The sequence below is a fragment of the Orcinus orca genome, chromosome 16 (genome assembly GCF_937001465.1).
Source record: "Orcinus orca chromosome 16, mOrcOrc1.1, whole genome shotgun sequence".
NCBI classification, from domain to species: domain Eukaryota; kingdom Metazoa; phylum Chordata; class Mammalia; order Artiodactyla; family Delphinidae; genus Orcinus; species Orcinus orca.
This window is the reverse complement of record NC_064574.1, coordinates 28465339-28487529: the sequence shown is the minus strand read 5'-3', so window position 1 is coordinate 28487529 and position 22191 is coordinate 28465339. Positions and strand designations below refer to the sequence as shown.

Below are 22191 nucleotides of genomic sequence, written 5' to 3'. Positions count from 1 at the left end.
TGAGCATCACGGGACCCATTGCAGGGTTTTGAGCAGGTGAGAAACACCTGATTTAGTTTTAACAGAATAGACTGTAGGAGAAGATTCAATGCTGGGAGCCCAAAGAAGAGACCACTGCAGCCACCAGGCAAGAAGAGATGGAGGTGTGGAGCAGAACAGAGCTGGGGGAGGGGGTGTGGCCATCAGGTTCTAGTATATTCTGAAGAGGGTGCGAATGGGCTCTGCTGATGAATTGAATATGGCGTGGCAGAGATCAAGGAGTTGAGGACCCCACTGCCATTTTGGCCCAAGGCCAGGGCCACTCTAGGGTCTCCTGTCCTCATACTTTCAGCAGACACTCTGAGCACCCTTCATGTGCCAGGCCCTAGGCAAGACACTGAAGTACAGAGGTGAACGAGGCAGGTTTGGCCCTGGGTGGGGTGGGGGCAGAAAAGGCATCCTGTGGTGTCCAAGATGGGGAGCAGTCCCTCCTTACCCATGGTTTCCAAATTTTTCAGATCATTTGCCCGATCAGCAAACAATGCTTCGCTCCCCCAGTGCACGCATATTTATTTAGAATTTATGCACGTGTGCCCATATTAATATAATATGTACAGGGTGTGAGACAAATGAAAATGGAACTTTAAGAAGATAAGATATGGGGCTTCCCTGGTGGCGCAGTGGTTGAGAGTCCGCCTGCCGATGCAGGGGACGCGGGTTCGTGCCCCGGTCCGGGAGGATCCCACATGCCGCAGAGCGGCTGGGCCCGTGAGCCATGGCCACCGGGCCTGCGTGCCCGGAGCCTGTGCTCCACAACGGGAGAGGCACAACAGTGAGAAGCCTGCGTACCGCAAAAAAAAAAAAAAAAAAAAAAGAAGAAGATAAGATATGACATCATGTAAACTGAAGTTCTGGCGGTTTCCTCCTGTTTTCCAAAGGATTGCCTTCTGCATACCCTGGGTTGGTCCATCCCCCAGGTGGAGAGGTTGCTCTATACGTATCTAGTCAAGCTGATTTGTGCACACACTCGAATACACACTTAACCTCCTGTTTCATTCCTGCCCTGGCCATCTATCTCCCTAGCCCCCCACTCACCATCTTCCCACAGTCCCTGCCTTTTTGCCCTCCACCCCTCCTGCCCTGCAGCACTTCCAGCTGCCACCATCCCACCCCTGGACTCCCCTTCAAGGGAGCTCTTGGCCTCATACACCAGAGCCCAACCCAGGGGGCTCCATGCTGCCTTGAAATCTGTGTGTGTCTCTTCAGGCAGCTTTTCCAGTCCCATAAGGGTCGTGCCAAACCTCACCTCCTCCTCAGGCCTCCATCTTCACCCCCTGTCCATCATCTCACCAGACCATGGACCTCCTACTTCAAAGAGAAATGGGGCCTGCCCCACACTTGCAGATTCACCCATGCACCCACCAGTCCCCAGGGCCTTTCTCTGGCTCAGAGGGAAGTGTTCCTCCATGAGCCAAGGCCACTCTTCCCTACCTGCGGGTTCCATCCCTTGCAGCCCCTCAACCTCCTCAAACCAACCATGCCTTCCTGTGTCTCTAACAACACCTCCCTCTCTGCTGTTCCTTCCCTCCCCTCAGTCTTTAATTGCATCCAAGTATGCAAGTATGTTAAAAAAGAAAGAGAAAGCAGAGAATGAAGAGGAAGGAGAACAAGCCCCTTCTCCAAGCCCCACGCCCTCTGACGTCTGGCCTGTCTCTCAGAAATCCACAAGCTCTGCCTCCACTTCCTCCTCCACTCTCTCCTTTCCCTAAGCAGCCTCCCACTTCCCACTTCCCACTTCCAATGGCCACAGCTCAGTCTTCATCTTACTTGACTTCTTGGCAAATTTAATATTGCTGACCAATATCATCCTTCTAGAAACAGTCTCCATCAACCAGTCCTCAGCTGCTACTCCGACTACTTTCCCTACCTCCACCCAGGACCAGCCACCTCCATCTCCTACCCGTATGGTCGTCATGGCCGCTGCCCTGGGCTCCATTTCCACCCTGACCCCCGTAGTTCATTCTGCACTCAGCAGACAGAGGGGTCCCGTTAAAACCTAAGCTAGATCCTCTCCTCAAAACCCTCCTGGGACTCCCATTCTCTTTAGTTATTCTCTTATTGAACAAAAATCCTCACAACCTGGAACACCCCTCACCCAGACACTTCTGTGGCTCACTCCTGACCCACCTCAGGTCTAGTGCTTAAATGTCACCTCCTCAGAAAGGCCCTGCCTGTCCACCCCATTTAAAATAGCCACAATCCTTCTGCCACTCTCTATCCCTTTACTCAGCTTTGGTTTTCTCCCTTAACACCTACCGCCACCTGTTCTTAAAAGCATTCCTTTTGGTCTGTGAGCCCCAGGAAGGGAGGAGCCATGTCTGTTTTGTTCACTACTGGGTTCCCAGGGCCTAGAACAGTGCCTGGCACATAGTAGGTGCTCAATACATGTCTGTTGAATGGATGAATGCGTGGACGCACAAGCATCCTCCAATCTCTCCGGCCACTCCTGCTCCTTTCCCCACCCTGAAATGTTGGTGTTTCCTAGGACACAGTCTCCATTCTTTGCTTCCTCTCACACTTCGTGGCACAACCCACAGGGCTGCCCCTGTCACTTCCAGCAGCACCGTCTCCAACCTGCCCCCCAGTGACACCAAACCAACATCTGATGGGCTCCTGATCTCCTCTCCGAGGGCTCACAGTATCTCAACTCCAAAGCTGCCTGAAACTCAGCTCTTCCCTCCCCTGCCCACCTGTCCTGTTGAAGACATTACCACCCAGCCAGTAGGTCATCTATGGCCCTGGGGAGTCCTTCACCCCCAACTCACCCCCAGGCAGCAGGTCCCAACCATCCTGTTGCCTCAGTTTCTCAGGCCATCCTCCTGTCTTCCTGGCCACTGCCCTGGCTCAGGCCTTGTCACCTCTCCTGTGAACACTTCTCTCACCTCCCACCTGCTTTTTCTCCCCCAGGTCTCACCTTCTCATCCATCTTTGACTCCCCTGGGTGTCTAGTGCTTGGATAACATTGGCTGAGCCAAATGATGGATTTAAACCAATGGTTTTCAGGTTAGGAGGTCCCTCGCCTCTTTATCTGGCAGTGGAGTGTCCTCTCCAGGTATCTGTCCACGTAGCCTGATAATCCCAGGCAGGGGTCACCATGGAGCACCATGGGGCTAAAGAGTACTGACGTGGGAATCAGGTGGACCTGAGTTCCCATCCCGGCCCCAGCACTTACTTGCCACGTGGCGGTTGATAAGCAAGGCTCAGTTTTCCCTTCTGCAAAGTGGAGAGAAGAACAGTATGTTAAGGGGTGGCTGGGAGGACCAGTGAGACCACTCACAGCCTGCTGCCCGGCTACAACATATGAAGACGTGGGGTAGCTCACCTGGGCAGGGATACAGCAGCGCAGTAGGCTGTTGCTCCACTCAACATCATCTCTATCTGGAGCTCTGCACCGCTGGGTGGGGGAAGCTCAATCCTTGTCAAGTCAGTCCAAGGGTGGCAGGTAACTTTGGGGCAGGGAGTGTCACTTGTCCATGCTGGTATTCTCGGGGGTCCCCAATCCTGCCTGGTCTCTGTTGGGGTCCAAGCAGAGGTTTGTTGTGCCATCTCCTGGGTACCCTTGGGTTGAGTGCCCCCTTCATGCCCTTTGGCCTTTGGGTTACTGCCAGGTCACCCTGTGCCGGTGGAACCTGCCACAAGGTCAGACCCATTGGCAGTCGCTTTCCTCTGGATCCTGTCACCTCCTGGGCAGCAGCATAGCCTGGAATGTGAGAGCCCCAGATCTGGAGCCCAACTTCTGGGATTCGAGACCCATTCTGCCCCTTTCTGACTGTGTGACTTGAGGCAAGTTGCTTCACCTCTCTGAGCCTGTTTCCTCACCTATAAAATGTGGTGACAACACTATCTACCTTTATGAATATTTAATGAGATGATGCATATGAAGTCCTTTGCCCGGCACCAGGCGCACAGTAAATTCTCAATCAGTGTTGGCTGCTTCTATTAGGAGGTCTCCCTGGAAAGAAACACAAATCCTGCGATTCTCGAGTTCTTCCTCTCCCAGATGAGACATGTGGCCCCTGGCTCAGAGACACAAGGCCCCTGAACAGTCATCTCTCTCCCTCTGGTCAGGGGTGCTTGCTACCTTCTGTGACCATGACCTGCCTCTGGCTCTTCTCTTGTGTATTCTCTTGGTCTGGGCTTATCTCACAGTATTTGAAATTTGAGGGCCTCTTTTTGGCTCCTGCTGTAATCTCCCAGAAGAGAAAAAAAATGAGTTTCAAAATATTCTCATCACCATCACCATCAGGGATGACCAGGGATGACTGGGGAGGACTGGCCTCCCAGACTGAGCTCTCAGCAAGATTCGTTCAGCTGGGACGGCACAGGGAAGAGCCTCCCTGTTGCAAGCTCGCCATAGCCAATACCTGCTCAGCCCATGCCCCCAACCCCTCTCCCTGTTCCCAGTACACAGGCGAGCAAACTGAGGCCAGAGAGGGGAAGGAACTTGCCAGAATGGCACAGCAGCGAGACCCAAAGTCCAGCTTCCTTCTCCAGCTCTGCAGGGTGTCAGCGAGGTGGGGGAAGCCCGACCTGAGACAATGGGGTGCTCCCTTCTGCCTCAGAATTCCCCAATCCCCAATACCTACTCTCTTCTTTCAGCGCTCTGCTGTGGTGTCCTCCTGCCTATGCTCAGGGTGCATGGGGGTGCCCCACCCCCGCTCCCTCTCCCCCAGGCACCCCTCCCCTCCCCTTCCTTCTATTAGTCTCCTCTTCCTCTTCCCTCCTCCTGGAACCGCTGCCCAATGACTCACGTCTGGAGCCGGCTATCAGCTCAGCGGGATGCACGTTGGCTCTGCTCCACCACTTCATCTGGGTGAAGAGCTGCAGCAGGAATGCTGGGGGGACGGGGTGGGTGGGACGGAGCCAGCTGGAGAGCAGGCTTCCCTCGCTGGGCCGTGCATACCAGTGGTTAGCGCCTGGCTCCTGGGTCCACCTCAGATTAGCTCTGGGATCCTCAGCCGCAAGATGGAGAGTGAAAGGTCCTACTCCTGACATTTGATGTAGGGTCAAGAGAGGCAGCGTCCAGAAAGCATCTACCCATAGCAGGTGCTCGATAAAGCCCCACTCTTGTCCTGTCATGGCCTCAGTGCCCCAGGCCTCCCAGCCAGGAAGTCCCTCTCCCGTGCCCCCCAAGGAGACCCGCTCCTTCACATGAGGAGCGTGAGGAAACGCAAGTCCCCAGGCTCCCGTCCTACCCCCAGCACCTGAGGGTAGCAAAGCTTCTGCTGAGAGCGGGGCAGACTCTGAACCCAGAAACCGTGGAGCCCTCCACTTTCTTACCTGTACCGAGAACTGCTGGCCCTCTCTGCCGATCTCTCTGTGTGTCTCTGCCTCCTTCTGTCTCTGTGTCTGTCTGCCTCTTGTCCTAGGGCTCTCACGGTGGCCTGACTCGCTTTCTCTAACTCCGTGGGTGCCTCTGTCACTCTTATTCTCTCTCCTGTCTGGCTGGCGTCTACCTGAGTCTCTCCCAGTCTCTTGCTCTGGTCTCCCCTCACCCCTAGGCCATCCATCCCTCCTGCCTCTACCTCCCCGGTGTCCACATGCTCTGTCCACACTGGAGGACCCAGGACACACTGGCCCGATGGCTAGCACCCCACCCCTCAGCCAGGCTCAGCTGGGGCCTCTTTCTCTTCTCCTTCTGCACCCAAAGCCAAGCAGGGAAGGGTCAGAGGCTGGGCAGGAGCCCCCCAGCCTCTGCTGTTCGCTCCAGGTCCCTGACGTCAAACCTCAGAATAACTCGGTCCCTCGGCCCAGCGGTCGCGAGGCCTTGCCTGGCTGAACGAGGATCGAAAGTGCATCCAGCGGGAGCTCAGCGTGGGGTCCTGGCCCAGCCCAAGATCCTCCCAAACTGGCCGGGGCTCCCGGCTGCCCTGGCCTCCCCAGGCTGCCCGTAAATTCTTGGCATTTTCAGCCTTCGGTTATCCAAACAAGAAATGAATCTTGGTTGCCGAACAAAATGTCTTGAGGTTTGATTTCCTAACCTCACCGCTGGCTCCTCTAAAGTGTTTGGGGCTGGGAAGGGGGTGGGGAGAACAGCATCTACTTCTTGGAAGAATGGGGTTATTGTTCCAAGGAGGGAACCTAGAAATGGATTGCACAGATGCCCTGGGCGTAGGGATGAGCAGGGAGCAGAGGCAGTGTAGCCCCTCACGCAGGATTCCCCAGAGGAGCAGGCCATCCCATACGGGCAGCTCCTGGCTCTCTCCTCCCGGGCCCCAGAGCTTGGCCTGGCTGGGATACACACAGACCCCTTCGCCTTCACTCCTTGGGCAGGAAATGTGAGAAAACAGGCCCCAGGTCTGCCCCTCAGCCTGAAGCTCTGCCCACACTCTGGCCTCTGAGCATTTGCTTAACCCCAGAGTCAGCTCTGAAATGTCTGGAATGGAGCCTGAGTCAGGGGTCATGTCCCAGGGGGGCCACCGACCAGCTGTGGGCCCTGGGGAAGCCACCTGCATCAAGTAGTTCCTCTGCAAAGTGGAATTTAAAATCCTGCCTCCCAGCGAGAGGGTAAGATAAGGAAATAGAACAGGAGTTATGGCCAGCATTTATGGAACACTTGTGCGCCAGACACTGTCCTATGTGCCTTGTGGGAATTATTGCACTGAATTCTCACAATGAGCCTAAGATTGTTTGCCCATTAACAGATGAGGAAACTGAGGCACCAGGAGGTGAGGTGACTTGCCCAAGGTCACAAGACCAGGAAGGGTGAGGTCAGGTTCACACTCAGGCTGTCTGATGCCAGAAACCACGCTCTCAACACAATAAACAAGACATGTCTATTGTGACCTGGTCCCTGGGTACCCAACTGGGGCCTGGGGAACAGAGAGGCCCTTGGCCATCAGAAGGAAAACTCACAGGTGCTAGATTTTCCCCTTCTCCCAGGAGGCCCTCAGCCAAAGAGAACTTCTCTAGGGCTCTTTTGCCGGAGTAAATTCAGCGAGCACCTCAGTCATCAGGGGCAGCCCTTGAAAGCTGAGAGAACCCTGAACTTCCGTCTAGGCGTCATCACTGTCACAACCTCCATCCTTGGCCCAGGGCCTGGGGTAAATCCCACAGAGACTGAGCGTGGGCCTTGGGGCTCCACTGACTCCATTTGAATCACATCTCTACTGTTTGCTGGGTGTGTGTTCTCAATCACTTTGCCAGTCTGTGCCTCAACTTTCTTGTCTGTGAAACAAGGACACTAGTAGAAGCCACTTTGCAGGTTGTCGTGGAGATTAAATGAATTAATATACGTGCAGGGCTGAAGACAGCGCCCGGCATAGAGTCAGAGCCCAGGGAAGCCAGCTGTGGAAAACATGCTTGGGCTGCTCGGCACAGGAGGGCAATCCATCTTGGCGTCAGCACAGGAGCCCAACCAACTTCTCTGTGCCCCGCCTTGTGTGATCTTGGGAAAGTCCCTTTTTCTCCTCCCTGGGCCTCAGTTTCCTCGTCTGCCAAGTGGGGAGCATGAAAACAAGTACCTCAGGTGAGGACAAAATGAAGTAAAGCATGCAGAGATCTGGTGGGGTCTGCAGGTGAGGAGCTGACTGAAAGCAGAACGGCTTCCTTTGGACAGAGGAACAGAGGCTCAGAAGCTCATGCTGGCGGAGGCTGTGGCCCTTTACTCCCGACTCCGGTCCGACACTCGTGGGTCTACCAAGTAGGGCTGAAGGATGGAAGGTGACTCCCAAGCAGCTGAGGGGAACCCCCATATGAAAGTTCTGCAGAGACTGTAAATGGGTCCCCCAGGCGCAGAGATGAGCTAGGGAGAGGCTGTAAATACGGCGGCCGGGGTCATGCTGACCTAGGGTCCAGCTCCAGCTCTACCTCTTGCCAGCAGCCTAGTTGTTTTTCTCAGCTTTTGACGAATTTTCAGTATGCAAAAATTGGGAAATATGGAAGTGTGTGAAGACGCAGAGGGAAAAAAATCCCCCAATCCCCTGATCATCTCCTGGTTAGTTTCCTTGCTGTTCGTTCTATGCATTTGAAATTTTTACTGAAATGCTTTAGATGTATGAAAAGGTAGAGAGAAAAATCAGATGAAATTTCTTGTCCCCACAACCCAGCTTAAGAAACAAAACCTTACCAACCTAGTTAAGCCCCTCACCCTCTCCTGCCTCCTTCCCCCACCAGAGATGGCTACTGTGAATTCTGTGTTGATGACCTCCTACTCCAGGTCCCTCCCTAACCGATGTATATTTGTTTCCTGTATAAGTGGTCACACTGTCTATCTCTTTCTACAATTTGCTTGTGTTCACTCGACCTTGTATCTGTGAGATTTATAGCTCTGCAAGTGTGGGGAAAGCCTGAGTCACAGTTTTTCCATCTGTAAACTGGGGACAATGGTGAGCACATGCCTGAGTTTGCTGTGAGGCCCAAATAACTAGTGCATGCGGAGGTGTGGGAGCATGCCTGGCGCTGCATCTTCTTCAGGGAAGAGGGAGATGCTGTTATTGCTTCTTCTCTCTTCCGGGGTGAATGCGTTGCTGTGGCTACTCCACAAACAGGACTGTCTCTGTGCCAGGCACTATCATACGTGTTTTACAAACATTGACTCATTGAACCTCATGATACCCTAAAAGGTGAGGACTGTTATGATCCCCATTTATCGTGGGGAAACTGAGGCCCAGAGAGTTCACACATCTAGGAAGTGAGGGAGGTAGGCTTGAACCCAGGCAAGCTGGCTCCAGACCTCACACTCTTAATCACTACACTGACTGCCTCTCCATGCCACCCAGTTTACAGATGAGTACACTGACCCTGGGTGGAGGAATGACTCGACTACATTCACCCCAGGGTCATTGACAGGGACAATCTTGTGGTGACAGGACACACAGCATGTCAGAAACCTTATGAAAAATCCATGCGTCCTTACAGTTATGAAGCTCTGGGATTATGTGCAGAAAGACAGGCCTGCACACGTGCACACATGCACCGTTCTGAACTCAGTTTGCCAGGTAGAGTGTTCATTCCTCCATGCACTTCATCATCCCCTCCACTGATGCTTACTGCAAGCTTACACGCTAGGCACTGTGCACGTGATGAGGATTCAGCAGTAAGCAAGGAAGACTTGGTCTTTCCCCTCTGGGAGCAGAGGAAGAGACACTAACCTAGTAATTTCTCATGTGTAATGATAAACCATGATACATGCTGTGAGGGAGGGGCTCACCTGTTCTAGGAGTGGATAATAGGGGGCCCAACTTTGATGGAGGGACGGCTCCAGGAGGAAGGACAGAGCTGAGATCTAAAGAGTGGATGAGCAGTTCCTAGGCAAGGAAGAGAAGGGAAAAACATTCCAAGCACAGGGAATGGCAAGTGCAAAGGCCCTGCGGTGGAATGGAGCAAAAGGATTTTGAAGGAGTGAAAAATGTTTGGTGTGGCTGTAACCCAGAGAGTCAGCAGAGTGTGGCCAAGATGAGACCAGCGTGTTCATCAGGGCCCAGACCCAACCTCCCTGGGCCTGACCCTGCTCTCGAGGCTTTCGGGTGCTGGGAACTGATGTGGCCACTTTCTGTCCTGCCCCCAGTGATGGGCAGTGGCAATGGACATCTGGACCTGCTCCTCCCCTCTTTGCCTGACCCTGGTCCTATCCCTGTCACCCTGTCTTCAATAGCAGCCTTGCCCACCAGAGATGGGGGATGGGGGGATGGGTGAGGGAAAGAGCTTAGCCATTGGATTCAAATCCTCACTTACCAGCTGTGGGTAATGCTTGGCCTCTCTGGGCCTCAGTTTACTCATTTGTCAAGGAAAGGAGCAATCTCTCCTTTCCTCCAGGCTGCTGGGGATCAGAGTTATACACCAGAGTTGCGCAGGCAGGAAACCCTGTTGCTGCATGGGGAGAGACCCCAGCAAGGCCTCCTTCCATCTAGAACACACTTGACTCCATTCCCCCAGGTGGAGCTGGGGCTGGGAGGGGAGCTGGGGTTACTGTCACATGATCACTTCAGTCAAGCCAGCTTTGAAGTGCAGCCTGGGAGAGTTACTCCCAGACAGCCTGGATTTGCCCTTGATGAGCTGTCTGTCCTTGGACAAGTTGCTTAACTTCTATGTGCCTCATCTGTAAAATGGGTTGATAGTATCTCCTACCACAGAGGGTGGGATTTAATATACATAGAGGTTAGAACAGTGTCCAGCACATAACAAGCACTAAGTAGACACTTGCCAAGCAAAATGGACACACCACCCCACTCTGTGTAAGGGCTGCTGCACAGGTGGCAGTGAGGTGAGTGACTGCAAGAAATGTGCCTCTTCACTTCCTCTTGATCAAACTCCCAATTCCTACACTTGGGAGAATAAGGAAGCCTCATCCACTGGGCCTCATTGTAGACAATCCTTCCAAGATCAAGGTTTAGATACAGACAACCACAAAGGGAGAGCTGAACCTGAGGCCAGAGCCCTGGCAGCTCCTTCCCAGCTTATGAGAGGCACCCACATCCAGGTGGCAGAGGCACCCACGCCAGCCCCTCTGCAAGGAGGAATCAATGAGCCCCATTTTCTGATGAGGCCACTGAGGCTCAGAGAAGCTCCCTCACTGGCTCAGAAAGCAAACACCAAAGCTGTGACTGGACCAGCGCCTGACTCTCAGCGCCATGCACCAGGCCCACACTGGACTCAGCGCTCCAGCTGGAAGGTTGGCGGAGCCGGGCCTGTGCCGGGAATCGCAGCTTGAGCTGAGAGTTGAAAAGCGCATTCCTCCTCAACAGCCCGCTGGTCCCTGACACTCTCCACTCCTGGCTCCCTGCCCACTCACTCTGCTTACTCTGAGCCCTGACCCAGAAGAAAAGCAACAGAATCTCCTGCAGGGAGGAAAAGAGCCTAGGAAGTCTGGGCCTGGCGACTCAGGAAAAACAAGACAACCCCCTCTGCCTTGAGCCAAGGGGTCAGGGCCTGTGTGGGCCCCGAGGGGACGGGAGGGGCTGGAGCCAGGCAGAGGCCAACCTTGGCCGTCAGGCTCACAGCCACAAAGTTACTTCCATTGGGAAAATGAGGAAACTGAAGCCTGGGGATGGCAGGGCAGGATGTGATGGGCCAGGCAAAGGGGGCAGGGCCGGTGAGAAAGAGGGTCTAACATCTGTGACCTCTGCGAAAGCAGTGCAGTAGTTCCGGTCATCTATTGTGGCATAATGCATCACCCTAAGATGTTCAGCAAGTTAGAGTAACCACATTTATTATCTCTCACAGTTTCTGAGAGTCAGGAATCGGGAACCCCTTACCAAGGTAGTTCCGACTCGGGTTTTTTTCCATGTAGTTACACTCGGATGTCAGCCGGGGCTGTGGTCATCTGAGGGCTTGACTAAGGCTGGAGGATCAGCCCCTAAGGTGGCCCCAGCACAGGGCCGGGAGGGTGGTACTAGCTGCTGGTGGGAGCCCTCTGTTCCTCTCCAGATGGGTCCCTCCTCAGGGCCGCTTGAGGGTCCTCAGGACATGGGGGCCAGCTTCCCCCCGAGCAAGAGATTCAAGAGGGGGCAAAGCAGAAGCCACAATGTGACGATGTCACCACGGGCTCACCACCAACATCTCTCCAGGGTCCTGTTGGTCACACTGGCCAGTCTGACTACACTGGGGCATGAGTACTGGGAGGGTGATTGGGGCTGCCTTGAAGTCTGGCTGCTACAAGCAGCCCACTGGAGTGGTGAAGGCTGTGGTCTCAGGAGCCCGAAGGCCTGGGTCCCAAGCCAGCCTCTGCCACTCCCAAGCTGTGAGACTTGGGGGACGGGCTCATCTTCTCTGTGCTTCTTTTCCTCATCTGTGAAATGGGAGCGATGAGACCAAGGACTAAACGGGCTAAGTAAAGCCCTTGGGGCCACACCTGGCACCCCTCCTCAAGCAGGAACCAGCCTGCCCTGGTTACCGCTCTCTCCCCAGTGCCCCGCAAGAGTCCTGGCACTTCTGAATGAGTGTGTTGAACAGACGAATGGGCCCCGAGACTGTGTCAGGTTTCTGGAACATTTCCCCTGCAGATACCACAAGCTGGCTCCCTCCCTTGCCGTGGGCCTCCCTCAGCTCCTGCCCCCCCGCCCTCCAGTCTCTGTGTGGCATTTCTTCCCCTTTTCTTCCTGTCCTTGAACCAGTGGTCTCCCCACACTCTGGCCCTCTGGCCATACCTCTCACGGGGCTCCAGGGGCAGCTGGGGCTGGGTTAGGACGTCCAAACTTATTTCTAGCAGCCAAACGATGATTCAGTGGAAATCCGGTGCTCCTTACATAGAATGGACCTATTTGTTCTTTTTAGCAAATAGTTTCTGAGCACCTCTTATGTGCCTGGCACTGTTAGAGGCACAGAGGGCGTGGCCATGAACAGGGCAACCCTGCGCTCCTGGGGCTGATATTCCTGTGGGGGGAAGAGACAAATAGGAGATGACTGCAGTGATTTCAGATGCGTGACATGCTGTGAAGAAACCACAGTCATGGCAGGTGGAGTAGGGCTGGGGTGCAGTTACCTTTGATGGGGTGGCCAGGGAACGCTTCTCAGAGGAGGTGACACTTATGGGCAGACTTGAAAGTCAGAAGGGAGCTGACAGGAGAAGCTCTGGGAGCTCCTGAGATAGGGGCGGCGTGTGGATGTGTGTTGGAGGATTGGAGTAGGTAACACCCTGGCTCAGGGCCCCTCCTCCAGACGCAGTGTGGGAACCACAGACACAGCCTCTGCCCAGGGCAGTTTGTCCACATCACTAGTGTACACACCCTTAAACTCGGCAGTTCTGGTTTAAGGGATTTATCCCCAAGCAGCCTTGCAAGAGAGTTAATGACAAGTGGACAGGATGTTCCCAGCAGCCCTGGTGTGATGGCAAAAGCCTGGAAATAACCTACAGCCCAGCTGTAAGCAAACAGTGGGAGGCTGTTAAAACAGCAAGGCGAGTCTCCCTGGATGAATCTAGAACAATCTCCAAATTATATTAAGAAAAAAGACACAGGGTGCAACATGGTGAGCTGACATTTTTATAGACTAAAAACAGGGGGATATAAGCATACTTACTGCTGGTACATGCTTAGAGTTTCTCTGAGAGGAAACCTGGAAGCCCCTTCAGTGGCCTGTGAGTAGGGGAAACAGGGCAGGGCTTATACTACCCATTAGAAAATTTTAAATTAAAATTACAAAAATTTGCGTTTAAATTGAAACACATACACAAAACCGTCAAAGCTCTGACCTTCCAGATGTCCATATGTCTGGCTAGACAGGGCAGTAGCTCCTGTGTGTAACTTCCTGCAAGTTACTTTCCTGATTGGGGCCTCAGTTTCCCTGTATGTGAAATGGGGCTGGGCTGACTGGGCCCTGCATGTCCTCCAGGCTCGCCAGGTCTCTGCTCCTGTATCCCTCCCTGCCTGGGGCCCAGTGCCTGAGGGACCCCTGCTGAAGCCCTTTCTCCTTCCTTAGGCTCTAATCTCTGCCCTTCCTCCCCTGGGGCCAAGGTTCAGCCTGTCCTGCTTCACCCTAATCCCCATCCCAAGATGGGAAGCTCAAGAAATAATTTCTGAGTGAATACATGAATGAAACTCAGAGGGTGAGGGATTAGCTTGAGGAAACACATTTATTATTATAACACATTTTTATGTGGGACATTTTATAGAATCTTGTGTGGCTAGGTTTGCTTTATATTGAGATATAGTCTCATATGTGGATACAGTGAAATTCACTCTTTTAATGTACAGTTCTATGAACTTTGACAAATGTATATAGCCATGTAACCACCAGCACATGATATAGAATATTGCCAGCACCCCAACAATTTCCCCTGTGTCCCTTTGCTGTGAATCCCTACCCCCGGGCCCTAGCCCCTGACAACAACTAATTCTGACTTTTCCAGAAAGTCATATAAATACAATCCTACAGTATGTCGCCTTTTGAGTCTGGCTTTTCTCGTGCAGCATAATTGGAGATGCCTCCGTGCTGTCGCATGCGTCAGTAGTTCATTCCTTTTTATTGCTGAGCAGAGTTCATTGGATGAATGGAGCACAGCTGTTTACGCATTTACCAGTTGAAGTTTTTTCATTTAGATAATGCAGGAGCAAAGCTGGCTTGAGCAGATCCCCTTGGCCTCTGAGGCTGCTCGTGCCTACATGCTCGTCCCTAGTGTGTCCGAGGTAGCCTCCTTCCTCCCCCAGCCCCTGCCTGTCAAAACTCCTTTCCTCTCCTTCAAGGCCCTTTTCAAATGCCCCCTCCCCAACGAGGAGCAGGGTTTACTGTCCCCGTGTCAGAGGTTGGTAAAGTGAGGCTCAGAGAAAGGTAGCCCTCACCCGCTAGAGGCCCACAGCTAGAGCGTAGCAGAGCCAGAAGTCAAACCCAGGGCCAAGGGGAGAGGGAGTAGCTCAAGGGCCAAAGATCAGCCTCTCTGCAGGCCAGAGGGGTGGCGGGAGTTCAGAGCCCCATTCCCCCCATCTCAGCCCTGAGAGTTTACCAGCATGAGGGTGGCAGAGAATGGGGAGGTCCAGTCCTGCGTGGGGGGGTGGGGGGGGCGGCGGCGTGGCAGATCCCACCAGGGCCTGTTTCTCCATGGGGGTCCTTCCTCCACCCTTCCAGCTGGTGCCTGAGCCCAGGCTGGGCCCAGCGCCCACCACACAAGCTGACATCAGTCACCAGAGCTGCGGGCTGGCTGAACGGTGCCCAGATACCCATCCTAGGGCCCATGAGCATGCGTGGCAAATTGGGTGATGGGCCCCAGCTGTGGGTGGCCTTCGCCCCACCCAGCCATTGGCAGCCACAGGACAAGTGGGGGACTAATAAGAGTGCTTAAGGAGCTCCCATCGCTCGAGAGGATCCCAAGCTACCCTGCTCTGCAGACCTGAGGAGTCTTGGAACACAGCCCACCAGCTGGTGACCTTCAGCAATTCTTCTGGGTCTCACTTTGACCATCTGCAAATGAGACTCTCGGGGGAGAGGCTTGAGAAGGTCTCATGGCAGGAATAAACTTGCTGTTTGTGTGGAGCAGAAGCTCAGGGCCTGGGAGTCTATATTTTAAACCAGGCTTGTGACACATGGGATAGTCTGAGAGCAGCCTCAGTATAGCTCTGCTTACCCTTGTGCACATGAATGCACGCTGGGCCACATGTTAGAATCCCCAGAGTATTGATAGAGGCATGGCGGGGAGGCTGACCTGTGGGTATGCTGGCAGCCTCGCCCAAGGTGCAGGGAAGCGAACAGATTGGCAACTCACATTAGGATCATAGTGACCAGAACTTGCTAGTGGATTGAGTGCGGTGGGTGACAGAAAGAGTCAAGGATGGAGTCTGGGTTTGGGGCTTAAGTACTGAGTGAGGCCATTTACTGTGATGGGAAAGAGGGAGGAGAATGGGGTGGACAGGCAGGGACGGGGTGCTGTGGGAGCTGGGGAATCAAGGGTTATATGTTGGATGCTTCTGCCTGAGATGCTTTTGGAAGCCCGGGTGGTGATGGCAAGCTGGTGGGACATTCAGGGGAGAAATCCGGGTGGGATGGAGACCGCGCAGTCAGCACGTAGGGGGATGTGAAAATCCTAGGACCCACTGGAGTGGCAGGACCCTGATGCCTCTGGGGCCTTGGGCACTTTGCCATCTGGTCCTGGGGGGAGCTTATGGACCCTTTTTCAGACTACTACTTTTTTGTTTTGTTTTGTTTTTTGCATTACGCGGGTCTCTCACCGCTGGGGCCTCTCTCGCCGTGGAGCACAGCCTCCGGACGCGCAGGCTCAGCGGCCATGGCTCACGGGCCCAGCCGCTCTGCGGCATGTGGGATCTTCCCGGACCGGGGCACGAACCCGCGTCCCCTGCATCGGCAGGCGGACTCTCAACCACTGCGCCACCAGGGAAGCCCCAGAATATTACTTTTAAATGCATAAAATAAAAGCCTAAGAACACCCAGTGATAATGCGATTATAATCAAAACATTAAAAATTAAATCTGTGCCACAGTTGTCACATTATCCAGTGGTGGGTTTGAGAATGTCTGTCCTTCTGAAGTGATGATCAATATCGTATTTTAAGATAATGTAACATCGGTGCTGTGATGTGAAAATATTTGTGATTTCTATTGGTAATGAAGTTGTACAATCAACTAACAGTGCTATGATTTGGGGCCTATGCTCATAATTGAAGGAAATACCAAATTTTAATTACAGGTTAGTGAACAGAAATGTAATTTTTCTCTCATCCAAGTTCATGGACCCCCTAAATTCCCCATTAAGCACCCTTGACGTAGGGAGAGAACGTAAACACCCTTGACGAGGGCCCAGGATGGGGCTCATGAGAGCTCCCTAAGAAGCCTGAAAAAGGAGGACTCAGAGAGGGGGTGATGGGAGGGGAGGGCAAAGGACGGAGGAGGGGAGAAGGAAAACTCAAGGAGCGAACATCTGGGAAATACTTCCAGAAAAAGGGAGCGGCCACATGGGTTGACTGCTGCTGAGGTGGAGAGTAAGCTGAGGGCACAGAAGTGTCCCCTGACCCTCCCTTGTCAAGGAGGGTTATAACAAGGTGCGTTAAAGAGTGAAGGGGCTCCCTGGGGCTGGGGATAGGTCGGCGGGTGCGCAGGATTCAACAATACGGATTGTATTTTTTTCTTGAGTGTGGTAAATACACAGATTTTAATATACTATTCTTTACGCTTTTGTGTGTGTGCGTGAAGTACACCATAATAATATTATTAATTTTTTTTAAAGGTGGGGACTTCCTGGTGGTCCAGTGGTTAAGACTCCATGCTTCCGCTGCAGGGGGCAAGGGTGATCCCTGGTTGGGGAACAAAGATCCCGCATGCCACAGCCCCAAAATTAATTTAGTTATTTATTTATTAAAAATAAAAAAATGAAAAGGTGAGCGTGGGAATGGAGGTGAAAATGGAGACAACTTGTTCAAGAAGTGTTGTTGTTTGGGGAGCAGAGAAACTGGAGACACAGATAGAGGGGGCTGTGGAGTCAAGGATTTTTTTTTCTTTAATTTTTAGCTGGGAGCCCTTGGAGCACATGTGTGTGCTGGGGAGGTGGGGCGCTGATGGTGCAGGGGAGGAAAGAAGGGGCCAAAGGGACAAAGGCTTGAGAAGCTCGGATGTACTTGTCTCCCTGGTCCTCAAGTCCCCTCGGTGACCTCTGCACCACGGGTTCTCACACTTAAGCGAGCATCAGCTGGCTGGGCCTCTCCGCAGAGTTTCTGATTCAGTCGGTCTGGAGTGGGGCCTAGAAACTTGCATTTCTCACAAGCTCACTGGCGACGCTGCCACAAGGACTACAAGTTTAGAACCACTGCTCTAATCAACACCACTTGCGCCCCCTTCAGGATTTAACATTGCACTACAATGGACCATGCCCCTTCTAAAGCACTCAAGGGAGGAAGGTGTGGGAGCAGACACTTGAGATGGAAGAGACTAAGGAAGAAGCAGCTGGAACCTGACCCCCAGCCAAGGTCACTGCCTCTCTCTTGGAAGCACCAGTCTTCCCAGGGACCCTGGGAGCTGCCCTTTTGGACCTCCTGGAAGACTGACAGGAGAAGGGAAGGAGCCAGGGCTGAGGGATAGAGACTGTGGCAAGAGGCCAGCCAGTGTGCCAAATGGAGAGGGAGTGGAGGAGGGGCACCCACCGGCTCTCTGCCTTCAGGCACTGAGCCCTGAGAACATGCTGTTCACCTTTGCAATTTGATCCTGGTCTCACACCACACCAGTTTTCTCCTGCTCTTGGGAAAGAGAGCTGCCCTGTCAAAGAAATGAACATTAGCTTGTCAGATCCCAAAACATCTGAGCTGGGAGAACCCTTGGAGACTGGCCAGTTCAGCTCCATTTCACAGATGGAGGGGGCCAGAAAATAGAAAGTCCGGCTTGGTTGATGGACCTGCAAACTCTTGTACGGGGAAAGATGCATCCCCACTTCCTGCTACTGACTCAGCCCTAGGAAGCTGGGTAACGGGCATGACACTGGGCGCTATGCTCTGACCCTTGCTGCTTCCCCTTTTCATCGACTCATTGAACACATTTTTTTTGAGCACCCACTGTAAGCTAAGCATTGTGCTAGATATGGAGATAAAGCAAGTCAAAGCCCGTTGCTTCATGGCACTGACATTCCAAGGGTAAATTTTAAAAGGCAATAAACAGATAAATATGTAATACGAAGTCAGGGAGTGATAAGTGGTAGGAAGAGACCTGAAATGACATGAGGGAGTGAGCCTTGTAGATGGTGTGTGAGTGGGGAGGATCCACACAGAGGGAACAGCATGTGCAAAGGCCCTGAGGTGGTTGTGTGCTTGCTCTGTTGGAAGGGTGTTACAGAGGCCAGTGTGTCTGGAGCTGAGTGAGGGAGAGAAGGCAAGGAGAGGAAATCAGAGTGGTAGCAGGAGGCCAGGTCATGAAAGAACCTGCAGTCAGAGAGGATTTTGGCTTTCCCTCTGAGTGAGACAGGAACCCTGGGAGGGTTTTGAGCAGAGGAGAAATGTGATTTGACTTAGGTTTAACAGGATCCCTCTGGCTGCTGAGTGGAGGATGCCCCTGGTTGCTCTATGTCCTTCCATGGGAATATATGGAAGGGACAGGAGCCTTCCCCCAGGCCCTACCTATGACCCCAGCCCACCGTCTGTCTCCCCACAGCTAGAAAGGTACATCCAGATGAACCTGAGGCTGGAGCTGGCGCAGGCCCAGCAGCACATGGTCCAGAACCAGACAGCCACCATGCTGGAGCTGGGCACCAGCCTCCTGAACCAGACCACCGCCCAGACCCGCAAGCTGACCGACGTGGAGGCTCAGGTACCGGAGGGTGAGGGGGCAGCACTGGGGGGCCTGTGGCAGGCCAGGCTGGCTCACAGCCCCAGTCATCTTGCCCTGACCCCTGTCCCTGGGTGAGGTCAGGGCCTCCTCTGACCCTGTAGCCTCCTGGGCTCCTCCCTGATGACCCCGTTACAAAACGTTCTCCCACCAGGCCATGAGCCCAGGGTAGGGAGAGGGGGGAGGGCAGACACTGGGTGTGTCTCTTCTGCCTCTGTGACTCCAGTGTCCGGGTCCGTGCTGGGCACTGGGATGAGGGGATGCCGCAGCACACACCCCCCAGAGGACTCACAGTGCTCCAGGGGAAGGCGGATAATAAACAATTCATTAGAACTCAGGGGGCCAGTGACTCTGAAAGAGGAGGCCACAGGGAGCAGCGGAGAGGGAAGGAGAGGACAGGAGTATAAATGAGAGGGTAAGTGAATGGCTGAAAAGACACTGACAAATGGGCACATGTTTGTTAAACCCTACTATGTACCAGGCACTGTTGGATGGGCCTGGTTCTAGTTTACAGCAGTAAACAAAACAGGCGTGGAGCCTTACCCCCATGAAGCTTCCTTTCTAATGAGCACCAAGAAAACAAACAGGATAAATAACATACGTGTGTGAGACGGTGGTAGCACTAGGGAGAAAGTAGCATGGACGAGATCAGTGGGGAGTGTGTGCCGGGAGTGGCGGGAGGGATGAGTTGCAAGTTTAGACAGTACGGCCAGGAAGGCACCACTGGGAGGGTAGGATTGGAGCCAGGCTTACTGGGAGAACCTTCCCGACCGGGAGAATGGTATCTGCAAAGGCCCAGGGGTGGAACGGTGCTGGCAAGCTCCAGGAGCATCAGGGAGGCCGGTATGGCTGGAGTGACCCAGGGAGACTAGTGGGCTCAGACAGGTGATGGGGGCAGATGGCATCACAGGGCTTCGCAGGCCACTGCCGTGTGAGGTGGGAGCCGCAGGGAGAGCATAGGGGCTGCTTTTTAAGTCTACCTCAGACCACCAAGCAGCCAAGGGCTGCAGGAAGCAAGGGCAGGAGCGGAGAGCCCTGTGAGTAGGCTGGCCCGGGCACGGCGGGAGATGGAGGCCGGGGCCTGAGTGGGGGCGGGGAAGCGCAGGGAAGTGGTCAGGTACCCATTTGGAAGGCGGAGCTGATGGGACCTGCTGATGGATTAGATATGGGGGGGTGGGTCAAAGCTGACCCCTGCTGGGGTCCGAGCAGCAGGAGGAATGGAACTGCCATGCAGTGACGGGAAAGAGTAAATTTAAGAACCAGATCATAAGCTCAGTTAGGGTCTGTGAGCGAGTGAGAGAATACTGCGAAGGTGGAAATAGGTCAGCAAGTTTCTGGAATGGCAGGGCCCAAGGTCAGGTGTTTGGCTGCTGGCAGCGCTCCTGCAGGCCTTACATGGGCCCCCACCTCCCCCCATCCCCCACTCGCCGGGGCAGGTCCTGAACCAGACATCGAGAATGGAGATCCAGCTTCTGGAGACGTCACTGTCCACCAACAAGCTGGAGAGGCAGCTGCTGCTGCAGGGCCACGAGCTCCACCGGCTGCAGGGCCACAACAGGTGGGCACTGGCACCCTGGCACTGGACAGGGACAAGGGCTGGGAGCAGGGCTGAGGGCCAGGGCCAGCTGGGACCCAAGTGGGCTTGAGACCAAGGGTGAGCACCAGAGCCAGCCAGGGTTGGGCTCGGGCCGGGGCCGAGGTCGGAAGTTGGACTTGGGCTAGTGCCTGGGCTGGGGGGTGGGGCCAGAGCTAGGGGCCCGGATTAAGACTGGAGTGAAGGGACACTTGGGGGACTAGGGCTGGAGCTAAAGCTGGGTCGTGACCAGGGCTGGGGGAAAGACTGAAACCAGGGCTGGGGATCAGACTGAAGCCGAGAGTGAATGTGGACCCTGGGGCTGGCGGCCAGGCAGGCATGGGGCCTGGCTATCCCGTCCTGGGTGGGACAGGGGACAGGCATTTTCCTGGGGCTCAGGACACGCTGATTCTTTCTCTGTTCTTTCTATCTTTCCCTCTCTCTCTCCCTCTCTCTTTCTTCCCTTCTTTTCTTTCTTCCTTTATTTATTTCATAAATTTTCAACAGCTTTATTGAACTACCATTTACATACCATACAATTCACCCTGTACATTTTAATTTGATTTACTTATTTGCAAACAAATAAATCTGATCTCATCTACCAACTCTCCTTCCCAGAAGCAACCACAGTGACCAGTTTCTTTTCTGCATTAGCAGACAGTCTCTGCATTTATAAGCAAAGACACACAAGGGGAACACCCTTTAAATTACAAAGAAAGAAAGAGTCCTGGGGTACAGATAAGGCAGAGAGACATGGACCTCTGAAGCTGATTTCGTCTTGGTTTCGAGCTGAGTAGAGAAAACACTGCCAAGGTCTGGCCGCTGGAGGAGGCACTGAAGCAGCCACAAGCCTGTGTACAGGGCGAGATGTTACTGTTGCTCACATGCTGGGTCAAGATAAGGCATAAGGGGCTTCCCTGGTGGCGCAGTGGTTGAGGGTCCGCCTGCCGATGCAGGGGACACGGGTTCGTTCCCCGGTCCGGGAAGATCCCACATGCCGCAGAGCGGCTGGGCCCGTGAGCCATGGCCGCTGAGCTTGCGCGTCCGGAGCCCGTGCTCCACAACGGGAGAGACCACAACAGTGAGAGGCCCTCGTACTGCAAAAAAAAAAAAAAAAAGAAAAGAAAAGGCATAAAGGTCTTCCAGCTCCCTGTGACCTGAGGACCGTTAATGATAGTTTGTGTAATTTCTTATTCTTACTCTCCACCCTGAGGGGGGAAGGACTGGGACACTATCAATCACTCTGAATTGAATTACCAAGTGCCTAGAGACCAGTGAAGATGGAGGATATGATCCATAAGCTCTTGGCCCATGGAGACAGCTAAAATTCTAGAATCCAGTGTGCCCAAATTCTCTCTTTTCCTGCGGCATAATTTGGGGTCCAGGGAAAATTCCTCCTGCCCTGGCTGGACTCATTTTCTTAGTCTGGAGAATGGGTTGGCATAGACTCACGTATAGGAAAACATCTCCCTCCTACCCCTATCCCTCAGCCACCCACCCACCCACAGCAGAGGCAAATATGTATGCACAGTCCCTTTTTAAGCCCAAGTGAAGCAGACTACTCCTCGGCACGTTGGTTTTTTGTCTCGTTTTTTCAGTTATCCTAGAGATGGTTCCGTAACTGCATGACACACTTGCCCGTTCTTTCCTCCAGCTGCATAATGTTTCACTGTATGGCTGTCCCCGCATTTATTTCCCAGTCCCCAATGAATGGGTATTGAGGTTGTTCCAGTCTTTTACGATTCCAACCAGTGACGCCATGAATAACATTCCCATATCTTATTGCACACACGTGAGCAAATCTGTAGGATAAAATGCCAAAAGAGTCAAAAGCTTCTTTCTTTTTTAAGACTCTTTTTTTAAACTCATTACAAAAATGCCTCATGCTCA

General features: G+C 53.5%; 1 protein-coding gene across 1 annotated transcript in view; it reads left to right on the top strand.

Annotated features, from left to right (window-relative positions):
* The window catches only part of ANGPT4 (angiopoietin 4), a 48834-nt gene that overhangs the window by 2248 nt on the left and 24395 nt on the right, over window positions 1-22191 (top strand). Inside the window, exons 2-3 of the mRNA XM_004272667.3 lie at window positions 18555-18710; window positions 20165-20286. Coding sequence (XP_004272715.1) covers window positions 18555-18710; window positions 20165-20286 — 278 coding nt within the window. The remainder of the gene's footprint in view (window positions 1-18554; window positions 18711-20164; window positions 20287-22191) is intronic.